At 34.2% G+C, this 25,552-nt stretch overlaps 1 protein-coding gene across 2 annotated transcripts in view; it reads right to left on the reverse strand.

Annotated features, from left to right (window-relative positions):
* Positions 1 to 7,143: 7,143 nt before the first annotated feature.
* LOC105040647 (probable pre-mRNA-splicing factor ATP-dependent RNA helicase DEAH9) overlaps positions 7,144 to 25,552 on the reverse strand; it is a 35,692-nt gene continuing 17,283 nt past the window's right edge. The window contains exons 16-24 of one of the 2 annotated variants that reach the window (XR_002164303.3): positions 22,682 to 22,846; positions 18,168 to 18,257; positions 17,989 to 18,060; positions 16,063 to 16,161; positions 15,841 to 15,927; positions 12,464 to 12,517; positions 10,817 to 10,896; positions 7,522 to 7,842; positions 7,144 to 7,415 (exon numbers count right to left, since the gene is read on the reverse strand). Coding sequence is in view for 1 of the 2 variants with exons in the window: in XM_010917275.3 (XP_010915577.1) it covers positions 7,695 to 7,842; positions 10,817 to 10,896; positions 12,464 to 12,517; positions 15,841 to 15,927; positions 16,063 to 16,161; positions 17,989 to 18,060; positions 18,168 to 18,257; positions 22,682 to 22,846 (795 nt within the window). In the remaining variant the exon portion in view is untranslated. Of the gene's footprint in view, positions 7,843 to 10,816; positions 10,897 to 12,463; positions 12,518 to 15,840; positions 15,928 to 16,062; positions 16,162 to 17,988; positions 18,061 to 18,167; positions 18,258 to 22,681; positions 22,847 to 25,552 lie in introns of both variants that reach the window. The other variant, XM_010917275.3, reaches the window with a different exon arrangement.

Consider the following 25,552-nt stretch of genomic DNA (forward strand, 5'->3'; position numbering starts at 1 on the left):
TTTATAAAAAAATAAGATAGAGATGACATAATACAAAGAGCTATTTGATAATAGTCGTTATATAAAAATAATTAAAAATAATAATATTATCTTAATATTAAAAAATTATTTTATGTTGAAATATATATTTATAAATTTGATCATATTTTTATATAAATTTATTTTCAATCAAACATAATAATTTATTTTTACGATCATTTTTTTTGAAATAATTTTTTATCAATTAAACATAATTTTTTTTAAATAAATAATTTTTAAAAATTATTAAATTATCTCGTAATCCGACCGACCTCACTCAAACAGATCTTAAAATAAAAAAATTATTTTATAAAATATAAAAAAAAGTAAAGGTTACATCTGAAACGTCTCTAACTTCACCGCATGAGAATACTGGGAGCGAGAGAGCTCGTGCGATATCGGAGGGAATTGTTGTTTTTTTTATTTCTTTGAATTGGAAAAAAAAAATTTTGAATGATGTGTTGGTTTTTATTGGATTAAAATACATATGACAGAATGGCTGTAATTAATAATTTCTTGAGTCTACCAAAAATAATAATAATTTTTTGAGAAAGTAGAGGATTGCATCAGAAAAATGGGACATGCAACCAAATTTAGGTATCCCTGATTTTTTTTCATTTATTTGGATAAAAGAGTCTTCGGCATTTTAGTGCTAACATTTACAGTATTGGAATGCTAGATTTAACCTCCTAACGTGCTATGTTCCAGATGTCATCAAATCACAACCCATTTTCCGTGGTGTAATATGATAGTAATCAAAATGGCTGGTTGTTTTGGCTGGAGAAAAATAATACCTCCCTTCTTAAGCCAGCAAAATATTACTATATCATGCAATTCGATACTAGGATTGGGGTTTCATACCAAAAGAACTTCTCCTAACATATTATATGTTGCGGCTGTCAAGTGCACAACCTTTCATCAAATCACAACCCATTTTTTTTACCAAAAAAAAAAAAATCACAACCCATTTTCGAAGGCGTGTGGGAAGTCGTATACTGTACTAATCAAAATGGCTTGTTGCCTTGGTTGGAAAATTACTTTAAGTTTAACTACCTTCCTTTTTACATAAGAAAAAAAATTAACATATCATGCAATGTGATTGGAGTTTCACAGAACCTAATATATTATGTTACGGCTGTCGAGTGCACAACCTTTCACCAAATCACAACCCATTCTCCATGGTGTGTGTGAAGTCATATACAGTTCTAATCAAAATGACCTCTTTATTTGGGTGAGAAAATTACTTAACTTTAATTATCTCCCTTTTTACTTAAGCAAAAAAATAATATATCATGCAATACAATATTAGGATTAGAGTTTCATACCAAATAAACTCCTCCTCCCCCCATAAGCTACTGTGACACAATTGACAATTCATTTATCCAAATACAAGAATTGATCATCTATATTATAAGTACAAATAAAAATTTTGAAATTAAAGAATATTATTTATTAAGAATACCCCTCCTATTTATCTTTTTAAAAAAAAGTTATTTATCCTACTAACTTTTTCTCCCACTTCAACCACCCACTTAACTATTATACAAACATATAACTCGTGCCATGTGCATATTATGATTTTTTTCTCTATTTTCTAATGGTGTATAAAATGTAATATTGCAATGTAATAAATTATAATAAATAAAAAAATTTAATAGCCAAATTTATGTTGCATATTAAGAAATGAATCTTAGTCATAATCAATTTGCAACTTCCTTCATTGATACTAGCCAGGATCCACATGGCAAATAAAGAATTCTACACAAGCTAAGCCTCTGTATCATATTAATAATATCAATATTATCAATACTAGTTGTGCACAATGTACAGAGTATGATTTCTTTCTTATTTTTCAATTATTTTTGGAATGCAATATGACAATATAATAAACTCTATGACCAAATTTCTATTGTATATTAAATAATAAATTTTAGTTATAACCAATTATATTAATACTAGCACTAATATATGTTGTATATTAAGCAAAGAACTTGGATAATGCTTGAGCAATACTAATATCAACATCATTCATATCAGTATCCACATGGTGAATAGAAAACTCTACACAAGCTGAGCCTTTGTTCTTGAAATACAATACAACAATATCAAAAATTATAATAAAACAAAAAATTTAAAAAATCAAATTTTTGTTGTATATTAAGTAATTAATTTTAATTATGAATGTGTAAAAATTACCGCCATTAATAACACTATCTAGATAGTGATGAAGAGTTCTACACAAGTCAAGCTTCTGTATAGAAACTTCCATCATTAATATTGATTTTGTACACATAATTTTTTTTCCTTGTTCAACTATTTTTGAAATTAAATATGATAATATAATAAACCAGGCTTTCTATTACACATTGAGTAACGTATTTTAATGAATGCCAAACAAATCACTATTAATACATGTTGTATATTAAGCAGTGCATTGCCGAGCATATTAGCATCGACATAATTAATACCAACATTCAGTGAATTGAGAACTCTTCATAAACTAAATATTTATTTTATATATAAAAGACTAGCATATAACCTATGTGATGCATAAGGTATGATTTTTTTCCTTTTTCCAATTGCACTTGAATTACAATATCGCAATAAAATGAATTATAATAAGCAAAAATCTTCCATACCTAGGTTTCTATTACTTAATTAAGTAATGAATTTTAATGATTTTCAAGTAGAACGTTCTATCATTAATATCGGCTTCCACATGACATGAAAAATTAAGCATAAGCTGCACACACATGCACAATCTCGTATCATTAATATCGGTATCTTTGATTTTTCTTCTTCTTTCAACTACTCAAATTGTAGTAAAACAACATAACAACTTATAACGAATACAAAGTCTTGATAGTTAATTTTTGGATGTTAATAAACCTTAATAATGTCCTATATTAATACCAGCATCATTAATATATGTCACTTTAATGATGGTTAAGCGAAGAACTCAAAGACTTTGTTCTTGAAATGCAACATAGTAATGTTATAAATTATAACAAATAGAATATTTCAATAGCTAAGTTTTTGTTGCATGATAAATATTGAACTTTGATTATGGTCATTAATATTGGTGTCTACATGGTAAACAAAAGACTCCACACAAACTAAGCTATTGCAAAAAAAAAAATCTTGTCATTAATATTGGGCCCACACAATGCGTGGGATATAATTTTTTTCTTCTTTTCCAATTATTTTGTAAATATAACACCATAATATAATAAATTATTTTAAATATAAATTTTAATATATAAATTTTTGTTCCATATTAAGTAATAAATTTTAATTATGACAAAGTATATTAATATCACATCATTAATATTGCATCTATGCAGCAAATGGAGAACTTCGTATAAAGTAAGCTTTCATTTTAGATTTAAAAGACTAGAATATATCCTGTGTGATGTGATATAATTTTTCTCATTTTTTTTAATTATTCTTAAAATACAATAAGATAACATAACTAATTATAATAAATAGAAAGTTTCAATACCAAATTTTGCTGCATATTAAATAATAAACTTTAATAATTATTAAGTAGATACTTCTATCATTATATCGACATCATTAATATCGACTTCTATATAGGAAATAGAAAACTCTACACAAGCTTAAAATCCATATAGAAATTTCAATCATTAATACTAATGTCATTAATATCAGCCCCTCTCAGTGTGTGAAGTATAATTTTCTCTCCTTTTTCTCCTATTTTTGAAATACAATTTATTAATGTAACAAATTATAAGAAATAAAATGTTTCAGTAGCAAAAATATAACCAAATTCCTATTGCATATTAAGTAATAAATCTTAATGATGGCTGACACATTAATATTGGCATCATTAATATTTAATACTATTATTTACATGATAAATGAAGAGCTTTATGCAAACTAAGCCTCCATTTTAGATAAATAGTAGTGTATAATACATGCGATGCATGAGATACCTTATTTCAACTATGCTTGAAAATATAATAAGCTACAATAAAAAGAAAGCTTCAATAGCTGAATTTTTGTTCGATGTTAAGCAAAATTATGATGGCCAAGCAAAAACTCTCATCAAATATCTGAACTTATATAGTAAAATAAGTTTAGATAAGTATAGCACTTATATATTTAGCTAGATAATATTCTAAGTATATATTATTTATCTACATATATCAATTATATAAGTATAATTGATCAATCGGTACTTTATTATCTATTATTGATACATATTTATTGTTAAAGAAGAATATAGTATAATATTCACTTATAATAAACAGCAGTTATGTTATCTTGTATCCATTATAAGGGCCCTATCTATTATCCAAAAAATAGAACCACATTAGTGATGTTATTAATATGAGCATCCACATGGTGAATGGAGAGCTCAACATTGGATCTTTGACTCTTTCCTCTTTCTTCGTCTTAAAAAACTATCTCAAACTCCTCCCCTTCCAAGATGTTTGAACGAACTGCCCAATGTAGATTAAGCCTTTATTTTAAATATATATAAACATATAACCCACATGATGTGCAAATATAATTGTTTATTTATTTTCTACTTGTTCTTAAATGTAATATAGTGGTGTAATGAATTATATTTAAAATATTATAGAGTTTTGCCATAACCATCATGGTGTTATTATGACATCATAATAGCCATTACTTCAAGTCATAGAGTAAATTATATATCTACAGGCTAGAATATAGATTGTACTAAATTCTAAAGACATAGATATGTTGATTTTTTAAAGTTTAGTTGAACCTAAATTATAAGTATGTAATCGATATACATGACATAAACATATATTTTTTAAAGATTATATATATATTATTTTATTATATGTATAATTATTATATTCTATTAGATAAATTATAATATTAGTTATATTTGTTTCAATTGTTATATTCTTTTGTAATTATTTTAAGGTTCATATAATAAATTAAAAAGTAATTGTTATATAGCCTATAATTAATTAATATATGATTTTAATTAATATATTGATTTGACTAATAGATTGCTTTCATCTTATTTATGATAATATAAAATATGAGAAGATTCAAACATACATGTGGCGAGTAGAGAGCTTAACGTAAGAAGAGCCTCCCTTTTAGTATATACATGTATTAGATAACAAATTGTAAATGACGGATGCAATCTCTTTCTTTTCTAGACAGATTCAACTATACTCACAAACAAATTGACTACACCTCTTTTTTCGGTTCCACCGCATATAAATTCGACACTACCACTTATACCATGTTCTCCTACATTCAATGTGTATTTCTTGTGGCCGTTGCTAGTATTAATAAGTAAGGCAATGGATGAAGGCATCGTGATATAATTATTTTTTCTCAAGACCGGGTGTCAAAAGAAAGTCTCTCCACCAATTACATATTAATAGTATTTGCATTGTAATTTTTTATAGCTCATCGTATAAGAAGTAAAAGTTTAGCAATGAAGAAAACATTCAACATTATTTTATATAAACTAATGATGTAAATTTCAATTTCAGAAGATGATCACCTTTTTAATCCAACTAATCTAATATTCCTCTGTTATGGCTCTATTCCAGCGCAAATTAATATGATAAAAATAGATCTTTATATCTTTGTCCTAACACTAAAACAATTAAATTTCATAATTTTCAATTCCCACAATGGCCTTAATTAAATTACTTTCATGGAGGATTTAGCTAAACTTCGATAAAATGGATTCCGATGTTCTTGGATTTCTAGAAGGAAGAGTCCAAAGAGGAAACTCTCCTTGCGATTGTTATCTACCAGCATTGCATTTAATGGAGATAATCTGGATTACAGAGCTGATGCACGGAAAAGAGGAAAACAAACTACAGAAGCATTCAAAGAGGAAAAGACCAGCTGGAGTTCAAGAGTGCCTTGGCTTTCGGTATTTAAAAACGAAGTTGTTGCATAGCAAAACTCTGCATGAAGCCAATGTCATCAGAGTTGACATTAAAATATTTGAGGTTTATGCATAATAATTTTTCACATCTTCAAAAACTTAAAATTATAAAGGTACGTAGTCCTCCTTCCTAAGTGCAATGCCATGAAGTACAAACAATCTTTGCAGACCATAATTTTAAGAACCATCTCAAATTGGATCGGCGGAGAACTAAGATGATTTCGACTTGAAAAATGGCACACGTCAATATCCGGGGAGAAAAGAAGAAAAAAGAGAAAGACAAAGAGGAAGGAGAAAAAAATACCGGATGACATCATCGAAGGACGATACTGATCCGTCGAGGCTATCGAAAGACCGTAAAGGTATTCGCACTCAGTGTCATCCAATAAGAGGTTTAACCTCAAAAGAGAGAGAAAGGATGCTATCGAACGATATCAGACGACAACAGAAAAAGATCTCCAATATCGCTGGATGGCCATCGTGACCACCAAATGACGAAAAATGCACGGACAAAACCACAATCGCAGAACAAAGATGGCCACGTCAGCTCCCTGCATTATGTTTTTTAAAAATGATGATGAATAGTAAAATCGATAAATTTATCGATTTTACTATTTCAATTTTTTTAAAAAAAATCAAGAAACAGTAAAACCAATAATAGATTTGCCAGCCTTACTATTTCAATATTTTTTAAAAAAAATTCAAACCCGCAAATCCACTGCCAATTTCACTATTGTCATACTTTTTTAAAAAATCCCATAAAGTCAAGACAATCGTCCATGTTTCATGATCGCAGAGCTAAAGATGACGTTTACACTGTCCGATGGCCAATCGAAGACCCTTCGATTAGCCTCTCTGACTGACCTCTCCATCGAACCCCCTCGATCCTTTTCTTTCCCTCCCCCCAATCTCCGTCTTTTTTTTTTTTCCTCCCCCCTCTCTTATCTCCTCTCACGAATGATACAGAGTCACGATGGCCACCACCACCCTCCGAGAGCCCACGTAACCCTCCGATGGCATCTCCACTACCTCAACCTACTTCCCTCCTCTCTCTCTCTCTCTCTCTCTCTCTCTACCTCCTCTCCGATTCATCCCTTTATCGGTTCACACCGATCCAATCCGATACGAGTTCATACCAATTCGTACCACCAACCAACCGAAATAATATCCAATATCGATTTTGAAAATCTTGATACAAACATAGAAAATGATAAGAAAAAAATGAAGATTATCAGTGCAAGATACTGGCGATATTACATAAAAAACTACGGTTGCTACCTAGTAGCAAAAATGACAGATGATTAGCATCATTATTAATATTTCTCACCTAAAAACTATTTATGCAAAACAAAAAAATTTAATTAACATAGGTTCAACATATGCACCAAAATGGAAATTAACATCATCTCCACGCTAAGCTGATTAAGAGAAGATCACGTTAAATATCAGCTCTCCTCCCAATCCCCAACACCCAGCTCTTCTGGATAGAACAAACGGTAATCACATCAACTTACAAGATTCTTATATTTCCTCAACTGGAATTTATCTACATGCCAATCTAACTTCCAGATCCCACTTGAAATCACCTGCTTATGATAACTGATCAAACAACTGATTTGAAAATGACCTAACAGTCACTTTACGGAGTGGGATTGCAAGAAATCCACGATCATGTCACCTCTCAATCAAGTTGTTGATGTCACCCTTTCATGGTGCCCTGCTGATTTCCATATAGAAGAGGTTTGGACAAATACAGCAATCAGTAGGGAGCAGGATTGGGCTTCCGGAGTTGATAGAAATGTGGTGCAGCTTCAATAAGCCAGGATGGATCAATAGCAATTACATTGCGCATATAATGCTTGTCAGTGGAAACAAGAGAATGGTAGACCACCCACTTTGGATTGACTCTGTCCAAGGACAAAGGAATAAGTTTAGCACCTTCCTTTCATAATACCATGGACGGTGATAGAATTGCTTGGAAGTTTAGAATTAAGAATGAACATATAATGTTATAAATAATAAACAGTAAAAGAACTGCTGAACATGAAATTTGTTAGGTGGTATGCATAGGATAAGCGAAGAAAGACAATGAAACCAACCAACACTGACCGCACATGCTAGTTCAATGAATATAACATCCCATGATCACCAGCATTCATACTTGCTTAAATATTAGAAACACCTGTAATCTATAAACATGCACAAAAAATGATGGAGCTATGCACTTATTTCTGAAAAATATTGGAAGTCTTAATTATGGCTATAAATGGGCAATGATTTTATATATATATATATATAACCTTCTACACCATGGTGCCACCTAATCACAGCCAAAATGACTACATCGGAGAAACCCTAGAGAGAATCTTCTATCACGTAATCAACTAAAAGGTGGCCAATGTCAGCAATTTCTGCCAACAGATGTATTTTTGTTCCTTTGCTTGGGTTATTCTCTCATATGATCATCTCCAAAGGTATTATAACTACACACGACCAATTGGGAACCAAATATTTTAACCATAATTTCCTTTTCTACAAGTCTGAATTGACTATGTACTGAAACACCGTTATCCTTCCAGGTCGCATTCACTGTCCAATAGCTTAATCAACCAGAGCAAAAATAGACCATCTTCCCCCAACAAGGTGCTCAACAGGATGAAACAATAGATGCTTGGGCCATCTGCTGAACAGTTACATAGATCGGGATATATAGCCAAAAACTTGACAAATCACAAACATATTAAACCATGCCACATAAATCTTGCCCAGCGGCCAGCAACTGCACCAATCCACACCACCACAATGGCACGATTTCTTTCCAACTGTGCTTACTAGCGTCACCAAGAAATGGTGGGAGTTGAGAATCCCCCACACCACCTCATGGGGCTTGAAATGATGACCTCTCCAATAGCAGGATAAAGCCTGCCAACTCCTCAAGAAGATGTTGCTTGATATCAAGCATGTTCGCATTTTTCAGTACATAATGGATATAAAAACTACTCTTGCCTTTTCCACAGGCCAGGATATAGGAAGCTGGCTTTTCTCTGCTTAAAAACTTACCACTCTTACACAAACAACATGGTCAATAGCAACACAACTTCTACATTCCAAGAAATTCTCTAAATTTCAAAATAAAAAATTATCTGAGAGATAGGTTGGCAAGATGCATTCATAAAAGCATAGATACACATATTCAGTAAAAAACAAATATGTTGGTAAACCTAATAATGCATCAACATAGAAAATGCAATCAGATATGTTAAAATCAAGTATTTTATTATAACCATGAATGACTCCACAAAATCCACTAAAGCAGCATAATTAATCTAGAAAAGCTTAATGGGTATTGTTCCAGCTTGTTTAAATGAGAAAAATAATTATGTTTAAAACAAAATTTTACAATATTTGGTTATCCAATAAAAAAAAATAATACATAAAGCACTGTATGAAGATTTTGCCAGCATGGATAACCTTGTAGATAGGCCATCAGTTGACAACATTTCTAAATCTATACTTAAATCACATTAATAAAAGTTGAGTTGTTTTGAAAGTTTTCAAATTCCAGAAATTTTTTGAAAGAATGCAATACATCCCTTGATCTTTTCTTTTCAAGAATAGATCAATGTATTTGTTACTAAACCTAAAATATATCACTGTTCAAGCTCTTTTTATTTTTTTTTACTTGCAATAAAGAAAATATAAATATGGATTTCACAAAAATCATAAAGACCAAAGAAGAAATTCAATTTGTTGATTCATCTCATTTTAGATCACCTTTATTAGGGGCAAAAAAAAAAAGTCAGTTAAGGTGAACAGGGTGGGAAGGTTTTATACAGAAAACAAGTTCAGTTACCTTGAATGATGTTCTATCACACTACAAATATGTCAATTACAGGCAATCCATTTTGTATATATGTGAATTATTATAGAATAAGAATCTAGTTTACCAGCATGAAGTTTCAAGAATACTGGTTTCCTACTTTAATAAAGTTCATTTCAGGAAGATACCTCGAACATTTTAACAATAGTTTGAAACCATTTTCAGGTAGTATAATTGGAATTATCCATGGAAAAAAAAATGTTAGAGTCTAGCGATGAAATGGACCTAGAATGGACAAATACCCTAATGACAAAGTCAAAATATTCTACAGAGGCATATGTTCAATCTTGTAGCCTTCCAGACACCTTTGAAATAACCAAAACATTCCTGAAATTAACAGGAAAGGCTTGATTGTCCATCTGATCAAATTAGTTCGTGCTACTCTGTTGAATGCTAACTTGTATTGTACCAAACATGATAAAAAGGAAAATAAGAAATCAAAGGCCTCCATATGGCTAGCAACCGATGCTTACACACACACACACACACACACACACACAAACGAATATATTTAAGCAGCCACTTAGATGTAAATCAACAAATCTTTTCTTGTTCTCTCTTGCTGTTACTGAAACTCAAAACTCCAATCTCTTTCCTGTATGATGAAACCCCTAATCATCCTCGGCAAATTGATTTTTTAAAATATTCCTATTTTATTTAAAGCAAAGAATATTACTTTTTTTTGTCCTCTACATTGTTCATCAAGATTTCCTTCTGCTAGATGCTTTCCTGCGTCCAAATGAACCAACCGTCGGAACTTTCATTCTCTGCTGTATGAGCCTTAATATATGTTAGGACTATACAATTATGTTCATCACATTTACTCAGTTCTGATCTTTAGACAGTTTTTAGTATCAAAAGTTGCAATTATGAGGTCACGGGATCAATCCACTTCTTCAATCACTGAAGCTAAATATCTCACATAACAAAAGACAAACTATAGGCAAACAAAATGCAGATTGCCTGGCATGAATGTTACACTTCTAATTTCTCACACCAACCTGAAGAGTACAGAAGATGGATGGATGTATACTTCTCGGGAACTCTTAATTGTCTTGTACATTCCATTTGGACTGAACTCCTACAAGTAAATCACAGTAGGTTAACAAGACTCATGCTGAGAAATCCAACTCAGTATGGTCAATAACAATATCATAATTACTATATCGGCTTCTTGAGTGCATAAAACTAACACAAAAACACATGGTAAGAGGTATGAATCAATTTTAGAGAAGAAGCATCACAATGCGGCTAATGGCATCTAAAAAGAATATAAATAAGAAATAAATATAATTTTAAGAAAACCAGATTGTAGCATTTAACTAGATGCAACGACATGAGAGATATCTTAATATCAAATAGCTGGCCATTAAGTAATGGTCTCTGAGAGCAGATAATGTTGAGGCCATCCAGATAAATATGATAAACCCCATAAACAGATTTTTAAGATTCAAGATAGGCATATAAGTCTATGTATAGCTATACAACATTCCTACTGTAACAAAACTAGGCATCATATTCTCAACCTATGTTAACTCTCGGTGGCAGGCCCATAGGAGTACCTTACCAGCAACATCTGGTATGCCCCCATGCTGATGCATGGCACACTGCTGGAGTCAACATGGCACCCATTACATGTGTCAATACCAGGGGCACACCAAGCCACAGTACCATTACCATACCAAGTAGGTATGATGTACTCTGTACCACCTACTACAGGTCAATACTTAAGAACTTGCTCGGACAAAATATATCATTTTATCCTAGAAGTTTCAAAGACCAATGAAAAACAAAGTGAGATTCAAATGGCTATCTTTAGCAAATCATGAACAGATTAATCTTATGGCACATTTAAAAGAACACTTAAAAATATTATTACAAAAATCAATGGTTTTAGTCTTGGTACCAGAAAATGTACCAGTGTCATTACTAGAACAAGCCGATACAATACAATATGACCATGTCAGGACACATGGAACATTCTTGAAGCCAGTGCAGCACCTGCACCATGTGTTGGTGGGGGTGTGCTGAGCTTCCTACCATACAGCTACCATACGCTCTGTACCAGGTCAGTATGGTATTGCTGCCTGGAGCGGCCAACACGGTATGTACCAGGTCAGTATGATTGCCTCGACTGGATATTTAGAACAACGCTACGGAGATTTTCCTTCTACACAAAGGAAAAAGTGGAAACATAGCTCTCAATTTGACACATCTACTCTTAATGCATTAGTAGCTCAGTCAATATACAAGAAAGATCAACTAAACTTGCTTTGCAAAAGTGTTGGTGTCAGAAGAGGGCCATTGGTACACCGAAATAAGGAACACAAGGTATGGGAATTAGATATTACACCAGCCAGTGAATATTCTTGTTCAAATAAAAAATCACAAAGAGGGGTGTATATAAAAGTATACATCAGGGTAACACTAATAGATGTTGACATGCATCAAGTTATCAATGCACGCACTTGGTAAAGAGATGACATATCGAACCTCATCCTCTTCTTGTTCTCAAACAAGCATGTATATGAATGAACAATTAGTTGCAAGTCAAAGCAGACACCTAAAAACATAAGCATGCGGGTGCCCTAAAAACAATATCTCATATCACAGCCACACATTAGAATAAAATACAGAGGGCTACTTACCTCCAAGCAGCATGCATGGGCAAAAAAACCCGCAAGGATTGCCTTTCTTAGTACCTACAAAACATAGAAGATGAATTCTAGCCAATTCAAACATAATTACATTACTGCTTCATTTATCAAATACTTTAACATTTAAATTTTTTCAGATATAGTATCATGTAAATTATCAATGACACTGGGCACCAAGGAGATGAAAAAATGAGCTTATGAAATTAAATCCAGCCTAAAAAAGTCCATTGCATATTTTTTTGAGCATATCATTTGAAATGTCACTGTAGAGAAAAATAACCAAATTATTGAAGTTAATAAAATCACTAATAGAGTTTTCAATAGGAAAGAAAGACATTCAATAGGAAAGCAAAACAGCATACACATTAGATCAAGTTTAGTTGTCTTATCTTATATATAGAGACTTCATAATAGTTCAGGGATTTGCATTTATTTTCAATTATTTTTCTGATTCACTTTTCTGAATCAAATAGGATGAACTGTTGCAGTATACAGTTCAATTATGTGATGCCCAAAATGACACATGCAAATATGCTAAGTAATGCTTCTGCATGTTCCAGAATCATTAGCACTCACAAAGACACAGGTTTCCTATCTGATGCATGATACCAAGAGATATAGTTGCCAGCACCTCATTCAGCATCCAAGTTAGCTATAAGTGAACTAAGCAGTGGAAGTGCCAGCCTTATAAAAATTCATGGGCCTCAATATAACCCCTGTTCCATAGAAATCCATGACTGAGATGTAGGGGAGAAAATATTGACATAAAAAGGTATGGATGTCGACGAGCCAGCCTGCACCTGCACCCTGCAGGCCTTATTTTACATCATTTTCGGCCAGGTTGTGAGGTCAAGCTTACTGAATAGTTTTAATTTGTCTGCTGTTATTTTTTTTACCAGACAGATGTGGTGGTTGGGGGACCGCGGACTGTCCACAATATAATTACCCAGGCCCAAGTACTTAGGGATGCACCACCAGGGACTCGAACTCAGAACCTTTGATTGCTAATTAGAGGGGTGTGACCATTGGGATAAGCCCCAATTCACAAGAAAAGGTATGTTTTAATCTGCATATTTTTTCCCAAGATCCTCTGGTGTTGGCATCATTTTTGACTAATTTTTTTATGAGAAATTTAGTGGTATGATTGCATTACCACCTACTTACCCAAATGACCTTGGTGAGTTTATGTTCCCAACTTCACATATAATAGGATACAGTTGCTGTCTACCCTGACCACATCTGTACCATATGTTTATGTTCCCAACTTCACATATAGTAGGATACAGTTGCTGTCTACCTTGACCACATCTGTACCATATCTCATACTCAACCTTGTCGTATCTAATATCTCATACTCATATCCTACAACATTAACAATAGATCTAAATGTCCCCGCCCCCCCCACAACCCACCCACCCCCTTCTCTCTCTGAATAAAGCTACAAATTTTTTTTTGAATGTTTTGAAATAGCAATGATTTTACTCACACTTTCTATATTTGGCAGCATCTTACTCTCGGAGATCTTTTTCCGTGGGCTATAGGAAACAATGAGAATGCATAAGGTTCAAGACTCAGCTCGGCCCCTATTATGAAGAATAAATAGTACAGTACAATTCAATTACACATTAAATGCTGACATTGGCACCATGCTGGATAGCAACATGGATTTGGAATATAAACTTTAGAGCATGAAAAATATTGTTGAGTTGATGGCTCCTACTGAGCTTCCTTAGAGGCTGATGTTTTATTTAGCAGTTACATGGAGATGAAATATTTCATACTTTCTATCTAATCATTGGAAGGAGCAGGATACAAAGAACAAGGTATGGGTTAATTCTGCCCCTAATATTCAGCTTAAGTGCAAAGTGCCACACGAAAAATTATGGTCCTGGGTTTTTCAAGAGAAGGATATCACTATTGATATTCATCTATGCCCAACAAAGGGAAAATTTCAAGGCACCTGTTAAACTTTAGGGCAAATTCTAGAATAGGTTTTAGCTACCATGGAACAGGGTATGATACCAGACATGACATGGCATGTTGAGACACATAATATGTTGTGCCAAACCAAAAAAACGACTTAAGAGCTCTTTTGGCTTAGTATCAAGGTTACTGGGTCACTTCCACATGTTTAATGGATATGGATCATTACAAGCCAGCACCACTTCATATTAAGCAGCTTGCCTGCTACCCAATACTGACCTAGTGCCTGGTGTGTGCACTTGCCTGGCATGGTACAAGCCAGCCAGCACAGAACGGCATGAGCTGTACTGGAAATTATGCTCTAGAGCAATCACTTCCCAAATTCCAAAAGTTTTTGTTGGATAAAGATTAATAGCAAATCAAGCATTCAAAGTGAAAATGGAATATAAATTCTATTTCTGAGACACTTCCTACAAATAAATTAGAATCTTGGAAAAGAGATGGAGCAGTCATAATTCAAGCCATTGGTTGGAAAATGAACTGTGGGTGAGGATCCATTGGTTAGGAAATAAATTCCAGGTAAGCATTTATACAAAGAATTATTTTAGTTTATTCCTTTATTTATGCAAAATGGGTCAGAAGTTTGACACTTATAGTTCTGTTAATATCAACAGACACTTGATACCAGTTCTATCTCTTAAGAGGATGGATTGGGTTCTTCTGAGTTTATTCACAGGGGAGTGAAGCAATTTTGCATTTTGTTCTTGTAATAATAAGATGGTTCTATCCCCTTTACTTGATAAGGATGGTCCCACCATTTTGAGGTTGTCTTCATGTTTTGAGATATGAACTCATGCACAACTGATAGACAAGAAATTTTTTGGAAAACAAGATGAGATCAGTTTTTTGACTAAAGCTTTGGTGATTGCAAATTCATTGTCTCCCCTAGGTTCAAGAGTGTTGATTTTAGAAGCATGGAAGAGCAACATGGTGCTGCTTCAGCACATTTAACTTTTGCATCTTTACCATCTTTTTCTCATTTTTCTTTAGTTAGAGCTTGGTGATGAGATTACCAGCTTAAGCAAGTTAAACAAGGCCATCAATATAATAAGCTAAGTTGAACCCTAGATTCAAAAGAGACCAAAAACCAGTATTTCAATATCAATACCTTGAGCTCTTGATGTTAGGAGTATTAATCAAGATCTGTCTTTCAAAATTTAACATGTAACTTCATTCAAGAAATTCGCAATAAACTGCATTCGTTCAGTAAAGAGCCTATGGTTGCTCCACAAACAAGGAGGCTTATTGGGGGTAAAAGCAGCCAGAAAAAAATCTCTAAAAAACTGCTGTGCACTAGATAAATCAATATTATGCCAATGACGAGTACTCAAACAGAAAAATCAACTGTAATATAAAAACAATAAATAAACACTAAAATAGAATGCCTGTGTGTCTCTTTCACAAGATTTTAGAACTATGCCAAGCCGCCTCAATAACCTGCCGAGTTGTTCCCTGATGTCAACAACCTTCTTCTGCACAAATATTACGTACATTATTAAAAGAAAAGACATGCCCAAGATTGACCACATACGGATAATCCATATCCTCCTATAAATTAGAAAAGGAAAAAGAGAGACTAGTAATTTCTGTAGTACATGGCCACCCACCATAGCTTGGTAATTTATATAGTTTTTGTAACACCACTGAGAAGATTTGCCAGAGTGAATAAATCCCTTGTAGACATTCAGGTATGTTACATGATCTCCCTGCATATTACCAGATATAGATTATTTTGAACATGGATAAGGAAAGATAGTAAATACAGAATTCAAAGATCTTATAAGACTCACATAACCAACATCAAATCAATGGCATAAGACTTTTAAAGTAGGCTTAAGCATAGTCAAGCCCAAATTAATAGGACAAGAGTTTATACCTTTCATGTTTTAATTTTTATACCAAAGAAAATAAAGAAGTGCCAAATCAATTCTATCTCCAACAAGTTTCTGGACAAAGTGCTTATGGCATGGATTTAAATATTGTGTCGTACCCGCCATACCATACTGTAATGGCAACATTCTAGTAATTTATACCTCCCAGTATTTTACCATACCCACATATGGTACTAATCTCTCTTTGGTGGTGTCAACATCAACATGTCTACCATGTATCATACAAAGCTCTCCTGTTCCATAGTCTTCTTTAAACTTTGAATCAAGGTAGCTTCACTAGTTGCAACATGGTCTGGATTTAATGAGAAAGCATGTGATCAATGGATAGAAAGAAAAGGTGAAAAAAAAACCAACTCAGCTAAAAAAAAAAAAGTGTATAGCAACAGATCATTGAAAAGGCAGGCAGCACCATCCACTCAACCCAACACTTCAAAAAATAAAATAAAGCAGTTGATTTTTTATGCAATTATTTGGGCAGGACTGATGATGCAAGGTTTCAATCAATGCATAAGCTACAAGCACACCAGCATAAGCAATATGAGATCATATTCTATTTGCGAAATGGGGCCACATAAGGTTTTTATCCATTTCAAAACAATACCAGATAAATCCTAGAATTTTCCTATTCTCTCTTCGCCCCCCCACCCCCTTCTCTCTCTCTCTCACTCACTTAAAGGGCCCTATCAAGTTCTCACAAATTGCTCTCTCAAGCAGAACTTCTTCTGTCTTTGTGTGTGTGTGTGTGTGTGTGTTTTTTTTTTTTTGGCGGGCAGGCCGGGGGGTGTGGTGGGGATGGGGGGGTCACTAAGATACAATGCTCCAAATGGCAATCATACTCTTCTACATTTTCGAAGCTCCAGCTACCATAGATCCTTGGGTAAACCAATATTTAAGCCACAAAAAACCAACAATAAAGGTGCCCATTGTCCAAAAACTAATTCTTTTTTCGTAACATACAGGAATTCAGGGTCATGACTCAATTAATTTATAAGTCAAATTTCAACCTTGAAGTTGTAGCTCAAAACCCAATTTACACAAAATAAAATATACAAAAGAAGAGAGGAGCAGAAGACTGTACATATGTCAACAGAATCCATGTTGCTGGCTCAATACTAAGTAAAGCAGGAAAAAGTTGCAACGAGTATAGTTCTTACACAAGAATGCATATAAAATCACTGAACAACCACAAAGTAACTCCATTTTTGTGACTCTAAACTTAATTCAGTGATGGGATTAGATGGAAGAATGAAAAAATTTGTGAAGGACACAAGCCAGGCTCTAAGTTCCAGTACTAAAGCCTATCTTGTTTAGGGGTAGGGTCAGTACAGGTACCAGGATGGTCCAGGATCAGTCCCCAGAAAGAACAAAAAAGTTTTTTTCTTTTAAAAAAAATGTCTGAGCATGCCACACCATCCAAAATGTCTGGCGCAACCATCCAGGCCAGGATGGCCCAGGGCAACCCAGTTTGGAGAGACTCAGGGTCCCAGATGTGTTCTGGGACCCGGTTTGTCCCGAGTCCAATGCAATACTGCTGGCATGACCAAAATTGAAATCCTTGGACACAAGTGTGAAGATTAGGAAGATGATACCATGAAGTTCATAAAATAATATATACTTATGTAGAAGAACCTAGATGAGAACCTCAGCAGCAGCAAACCGCAGCTTCACTTCATCAAATTCCCTCTGTGCTCCTCTAACTGAAACCCATATAGACTGCAAAAAGATCACCCATATACATCAAGCACCATGCTAACAATACAGTAGATTTAAAGGTGAAACTAAGAGCAAAAAATTGCATTTTTGAGGAGCAAAAGATTCACCTGAACAGAAAGAACTGCTGCTATAGTTATTATCTCCTCCGAACACCCAAATGTATCTGCTGATAAGATCATTTTGGAGATCATAGGGTCCTAGAATATACCAGTTCGTCGAGAATTTTAAGATGACTTCAAGATGAGGGAGATTATGATAAACAAACAATAAAGTTTCAGGCAAGCTCATCAATATAAATAGAAAGCAGTCCATCCGAAAATTAGAAAGGGAAAAGAAACCCTATCAACATTTAACATGGTGTTGAGATAAAAACAGTCCACATGATATAGGAAAACAACATCTGCTAAACAAAATATCTCCCAATAATGGTAAGCAGTCACTTAAAAGGTGTCTCCAGTAGGCAATAGCATATAGAGAAAGCAAGAGCTTTGTCCAACTTTATGATTTGCCAGGAAAAAGCTTAATGAGCTCCAAGTTCTCAATAATAATCAGCAGGCACAAGACAAGGCTTTAGATCTTTAATAATTGAGACAAATGTTTGGAAAGATCTTTAAAAAATAATTATAAGAAACAAGAGATTAAATAGGGGAGAAGAGAAGGAAATAGAAGAAAGAATTGAAATATTGAAACATCCAGGACGTATGACCACAATACCAGTCCAGGTGCAAACTTTTTCTAATATTACAGCATCAGCGCAACCATCTTGCTATTTTCAAGGCTATCAAAAGTTCAAAACTAACTTCCCCTGGAAATACAGGTAAAAAAACACTAGGCTAAAACTTACACAATTGAAGATAAACCAAAGAATTCATCTACACCAAAAACTATACTTTTCCTCTTAGTTCTTAACTCTTGGCAAAAGTCCACAGCATAGACATTTTTCATGCACAACATAGAACATATAGCCATATAAGAAGTCAGGTAGGAATAACAGCTAGTTGACTTCCTGTGTCCACGCAGGGGTCAGAAATTGCATATCTTCAATGTTCTCCCTAATAAAATGATAATCGACTTTTAGATGCTTTTTTTTGCTTCTAGAACACAAAGGTGGATCATTTCATGCTTATCAAAATATATCTTTTTTATTCGCACCACTCATCAAGAATCCTTTTTTTCCTGACAGTGTCCCCAGCCTATACAAGCTCACAAACTTTATGGAACATCATTTTATGTACAGCTTCCAATTTTGTCCAACAATGATCTTTGTTTCTTAATTTCCTAAATACAAAATCCCTCACACAAAATCCTGAATAAGGCTTTCTGCTAGGATGCGATCTTGCTCGCCTCCTACAAGCTTTTGATGGATAGAAGAAAACCTCATGGGTTCATAGAAGAAAGCCTTCTCTTGAGCATTTTCTGATATCTTAATACCACCCAGTGTGAAGTCCAAGACAAGTGAGAACCAACCTAAGAAAGAAAATGTTGCATCTGACTTAATCATAGATAAGAAACCCACCCAACCCCTTATACAAAACTCCTCAATTCAGCACAAGTTTTGCATACTATATGGATCTATTGGAGTATTTACTGGTAATGCTTTAGTCTCAATCACAATATCAACCGCATGCTTTATTTGAGACATACACCCATCTACCTTAAATCCAAATATTTAAATGCCTAGAAAATACTTCAACAATTCCAAATCTTTGGTAAAATTCATGAGGATTGAGGACACTACACTTTTAAATTTTTCTATGGCTAGTATTCTGTTACTATTACATACACAACCATACTGACACATCTAGCAAACAGAGCTAGATAAACAATAAAGTTATCCACTTGCCTTCTGAACCACTCAATTACCATAGGCTACCAAGTTATCTAAATAACCTTAAGAATCTTCTTCAAACCATCGTTACCTTCCACAGGTACACATTTTTGGTGATGCCCCATGAGTAATGAAACCAAGCAGAAGCTCCGTATACACTTATCGTAGATCACCATGAAGAAATGCATCTTTGACACCAAACTCAAACACTAGCCACCCTTGATTGAAAACAACAGCTACAATAATCCTTTTCAATGCACTCCATTTTGTATGTTCATGGACACCCTTTGGTAACAAGTCAAGCATTTAATTATGTATGTTCAGCAACATTCATAGTTTATTAACCATCAAACCATTCAACTCTTCCTAGATCTAATTAATTTTGAGAGCAGACGACTACATTTTCCAAGTTTGTTTACACCAAACATCAAGCTGAGCCTACTTTCGAAGACGAATTGAAGCATGCAGTAGCAAAGATGCTCGACAGAAACGAAATTTGAGACAAGAGGGTGACTGCATCAAAGCATACTTCTCTGGCAGACTTGACAATGGATTCAGCAAGCTGAGATGCAGGCACACACCTTGCACTTCTGTAACATGCAAACCCTAGTAGGTTTACATTACGAAGATGGTTGTGAAGAGAAGATGGATTTCAAAGTAAAAAATTGTGGCATGAATTTATTTTTCAATTATACTTAGTTGAAAAATAGCCCACAGAGATATGATCAGAAGTTCTGAAATCCTGCTTATTCTAAATTTCCACACAAGTAAACACAATAAAATATTTCAGGAGAAAAAGAGAAAAATAATTTCTATGCCAGAACACTGTACAAGAGGCAACACAATTTAAATAAAATAAGGCATATAATCGATTAGATGGTAACAAGCAGGTTAGTCTTTATTTTAGTCACCCCATTTAGATGTTGTGCGTGCATTTTAAACCCCTATTAAGCAAAATAATCATTAAACATGCATGACTAATTTCTTTTACATTAGTAGAAGCAAGATCTATCGAACTGACCTGAACTAGGTGCTTCGACCTCTACCGAACCAAACCATCACCAAGTTGGAACAATTCGCAAGGTTATTTCAGTTAGACAGACCATAAGAGCAAAACCAAATAGCTTGCTCCTCCTTCTCCCTCCCCTCCCGCCCCCAACGGTTCAACAGATTGATTTACCCCTCCCTCAGCACTTCGATATTTCCTTCCACACCCCATGGTTTGATAGATCAAGGGCCTTCGAGGTTCTCTCTCTCCCCTTGCTCAATCTCTATAGCTCGCCGGCATCAGCAATGGCCTCGTTGACATCTCTTCCAGTTTGATTGATGCTTATCCATCTCCGCCCACCAAGAACCCTAGCCTCCGTATCCTCTGCCTCCATGGGCGATGGCCTTCCTCTTCCATGTGACAGCAACAGTCGAACAAGTACATCAATCTCTCTCTCCTCCCCCATCTCCACATCCTTCTTTCTTCCCTTCTTCTCTCCAACCCTCCAGGGTTAGGGCTTTTCCTCCCGCTTCCTCTCCCCCCCCTCTCCCCCTCTTCGCTTCTCCCTCTCCCCCTTAATATGCTTTGGAACGGCACAGTATGGATCCATACCATATTGAACCGATCACTGGCTGGTACCGATTCAACGAATCCTGACCAGAAGCATAGGACAAAAAAGGAAAAAAAAAACTTGTAACAATAATTTGTATTTCTTTGTAAAAGAATTGAAGCAATAACAAAATTTATGAATGTCCCTATCATAAAATAAAGCTGTGTTAATTTAGACTAATCATCAAATATACAACAAAAGAACCAAATTCAAAAATACTTCTAATCGTCAATTACACAATAGAATAAGAAAATCCCCCAAAAAAAAAAAAAAAAATTCAGACCCTAGCTGGTCTCCAAATGTCTGAATGTACTAACTCAAAAGGTGCTGAAGCATATTTGTTTATGGGAAATAGGACAATATGTTCTAACTAACTGGCACTGACACTAAAGATGGAGAAAGAAGTTTGACACCCTGGAAAAGGACCCAGGTTACAACAACAATAACCAGGACAGAGACTTGACCGCATACTTCAAGCAATACTCGACTACATCTTTGCACATTTGCACCACAAGATCATGTCCCTGGTTAGTGCTGATCAATAGATAGTGTGATCACATTTGCTAATTTTAACTGATTTCAACATGAACAAGTAGACAATTTCAGGCATGGATCTTGAACAGAGAAGATGGATGTCCTGCTAAGGTACTTTCAGGTTGTTTTGTAGTCACTGCAATATGAGCCTCACACCTGAGGAAAATTACAGATAACAAAATACAATTATATGGAATTCACAGCAAATTTCATACCTAGTCTCAAATATTATTTATGAATTAATTTCAGGTAGAAATTAACATTCGCCGGCTATCATGTCTAGAAAAGTTGCATCAGAATCCACATTATAATGCAGCAAAAATAAAGTCAACATAATAGACCAAAACCTGGGTGCAATGGGTATTATATCCCGACAGAAGGGTATAGAATTGTTGTTCTAAGAGAAGTCTTAAGTTTTGTACCCCCAAAAAGAGAGAGAGAGAGAGAGAGAGAGGTCTTAAGTTTTCTTGGTATTTATGTTTTATAATCATTTTGAGGCAAACTTATTTATGAAATACATCACATATGGCTTTATCTAGACCTAGCCTAAAATCCTGCTTCTCTCAGAAGTTCAACAAACCAAAAATCAACACAAAGTAGGTAAGTTAAACATATTTAGCAATACATATAGAGAACAAGGTATGAAGTTAAAGAAGCATACTAATGGAATCTCGGCAACTTGAAAACCAGTAGGTGATGTGAGTTTGGCATCTTCATCAAGAATTCCAAGGGAGTAGAGAACCTCAAGTGCTCGGATCATTGCCTCTGGCGATGGAGAAGCTAGCCAATCAAAGCCCAGTATATTATCTATGCCCAAGGCTTTCAACTGTGCATAGAAAACATCAGCATCCACGATGTGAGCATGCAATTCTGGAGATAAGTAGGCCCATAGTAATAAATTCAAAATATTATTTACATTCTGATAATATATAGGTAAATGATCATGATAAAAGTAAATTTAGCATTGATAACAAGAGAATATGATCATTGAGGAAAGATAGAGGAGATCAAAGAAAAGAAAATAAAAATTAACATATTTAATCTAATCCTAGATGTGGTAGGCTCACGATGTGGATGACAGGCCACTAATGTCTTTTTATAAATATGGCCAACCAATTGTTAATAGACAAAAACACAAAGCCCGTACGAAAAGATAATAACAAATCGAGATAAGCAAGTCAAAGGATGCACACACGCGCACATGAAAGATAAGAAATCAATAATTGAAAAATGAAAGTCAAGTGAAAGAAGCATGTAAGTTGCTACAGACAATTAAGCATATTTATAAAAGATGGACACCAAGTGGAAGGGGAGGTTTCACAAAGGAAGCAACTGAAGTAATTGATCAACAATAAACTCATGCACGGTTCAAGCATAAGTTTTAAAATCATCATGCCAGCGTCAAATATTTCATATATCTTGACATGAACTCAACTTCACGCAGACATTACTAGAAAACCAGAAGCATTGTTTCAAGTCGTAAATATTTTTTTCTACTTTTAACTTTAAAAAAAAATCACTGGAATGCCATAGAGAATAGATAAATTAACTAGAGAGACTGCATACTCAAGAACTCTTTAATTTGATTTAATTCTCCTGCCCTCACTTTAATATTGTGCATTATCTATATTTAATATGATAAACATGCCAAGAAAAAAGATTATTTCTCTCCAAAAGAAGGACAAATAAAGAATACTTCAAAGCCTCCAATTTTACTCTTCATCAAAGACACCTGCTGCCATTGTGGGTTTGTTAACACCCTATTATTGGGATCAAATGAAATGAATAAAGCAAAAAAAATGACAAGAAATGAAATAACCATATGTTAACAAATAAAATTTTGTTCCAATACTATGCAAGAATAATGAACAGCTACGTTAATGCTAAGAGTTAACTTACCAATTATATCCTTCATTTAATAGACTGTAAATAAGATACTAGCTCACCTTCTCTTCAATGTCAAGGTTTACAATATCCTATCGCAATTCCTATGGTGCATTGTCTCACTAAAATGAAGTTATACCTTTTATATTGTAAAGGAACATCATGTCAACCTACAACAATTTGTATAGGCTGATATTTGATGCATGCCAGCTCAATAATCTCACTGATCAGCTAGGGTGCCTGTCTGACGTCTTAATTCAACAGTCTTATTTCATAGTAGGGGCAAATCAAATATAAAGCTTCAGTAAATCCAGTTAAACAAAATTTCTGCTTTAACATTTTTGTACAAAATTACAAATGCTAAGATAATAATCATAATACTATAAATTTTCGAGCATATCTTCACATAACTTGTAAAGAATCGATAAATTAATCGTGCATCTTTCCATATTGGATATATGATGATAGTCAACAAGATGGGTCATAGAGCAGTATAGTTAATGTAAAGCAGAGTATGGTATAAGCAAAATATGTGATGCCTCAAACCTTGTTTTAGAACTTAGTTGCTACAAATCAACCCTTGGACGGGAGTGATAGCTCACCATGAAGTATCCACTTTCAATGTATCCCATAGACTTGGTACATAAAAATGTTACGAAGCGCAAAAGAATAGGAATTACATGGTGCTGGGTTGTCACAACTCACGAGAAGAGGTAGTCTCTTTGCTAAGTAATGTACATCAAACGAGACTGTTTCATTCTGAGTTGCTGTAATGAATCTAATCAAACACTAGACCCAAGTATTGAATGTTAAGATCCAAAAGAATGTGATGCCAGAACCTTCTAAAAAAGATGGCATGCTCATGCATCCATCTTTATGTATCAAGTAACCCAAAATATGAAACATGGACTGCAATAAATGAATAAAGTAAAGTCAAAAACACGATTGAAAATAGGACCAGCAAGGCAAAACTGTAGGTCCAACAGTTCCGATCTGGTTGACCTGCTGGCCTTGTTATTGTAAAATGCGTCAACATTGTACATTCATTGGTAAAGATATGATCATAGTGCTTCTTTTTTTTCTTTTTGCGGGGGTGGGGGGGATCTGTCTCTCTAAACACAAAGGAATAGTGAATTTAATTATATGCTGACATAAGCTGAAGATTACTAATTTCCCTTTAAACATTTATTCACCTGGCACGAATTACTCCTTAATCAGGTTTGAAGAAAAGGAGCACATTGCAATGTTCCAGGGATAATCTATTTAGGAGTTGGTTTGACCTCTGCAAAGTCAAACTCAAGATTGCTGAAACGTTTGCACAATCATATTCCACAGGAGCACATCCAGAACATAAATTTGATTGGTTATCGTTATGCAATAAAATGGGTATGGTGATTGATCAAGATATACTATTGTGAAGCAGCAATGACATGGATACCACACTAAAAAAATGATTGGTGATTACAGATAGATAAATGAGTATGAGAAGAAACATTCTTAGCCAACCCCAACTAGTTTGGGATCCAGGCTTAGTTGAGTTGAGTTGAGAATAAACAAACATTCTGTTTTGTATAGGGTAGGCTTTGGAAACTGGAAACTTATTAGCAACATATCTATAATCAAGAGATGTGAATCAAATTCATGACAA

This window comes from Elaeis guineensis, chromosome 3 (assembly GCF_000442705.2).
Source record: "Elaeis guineensis isolate ETL-2024a chromosome 3, EG11, whole genome shotgun sequence".
Taxonomy (NCBI): domain Eukaryota; kingdom Viridiplantae; phylum Streptophyta; class Magnoliopsida; order Arecales; family Arecaceae; genus Elaeis; species Elaeis guineensis.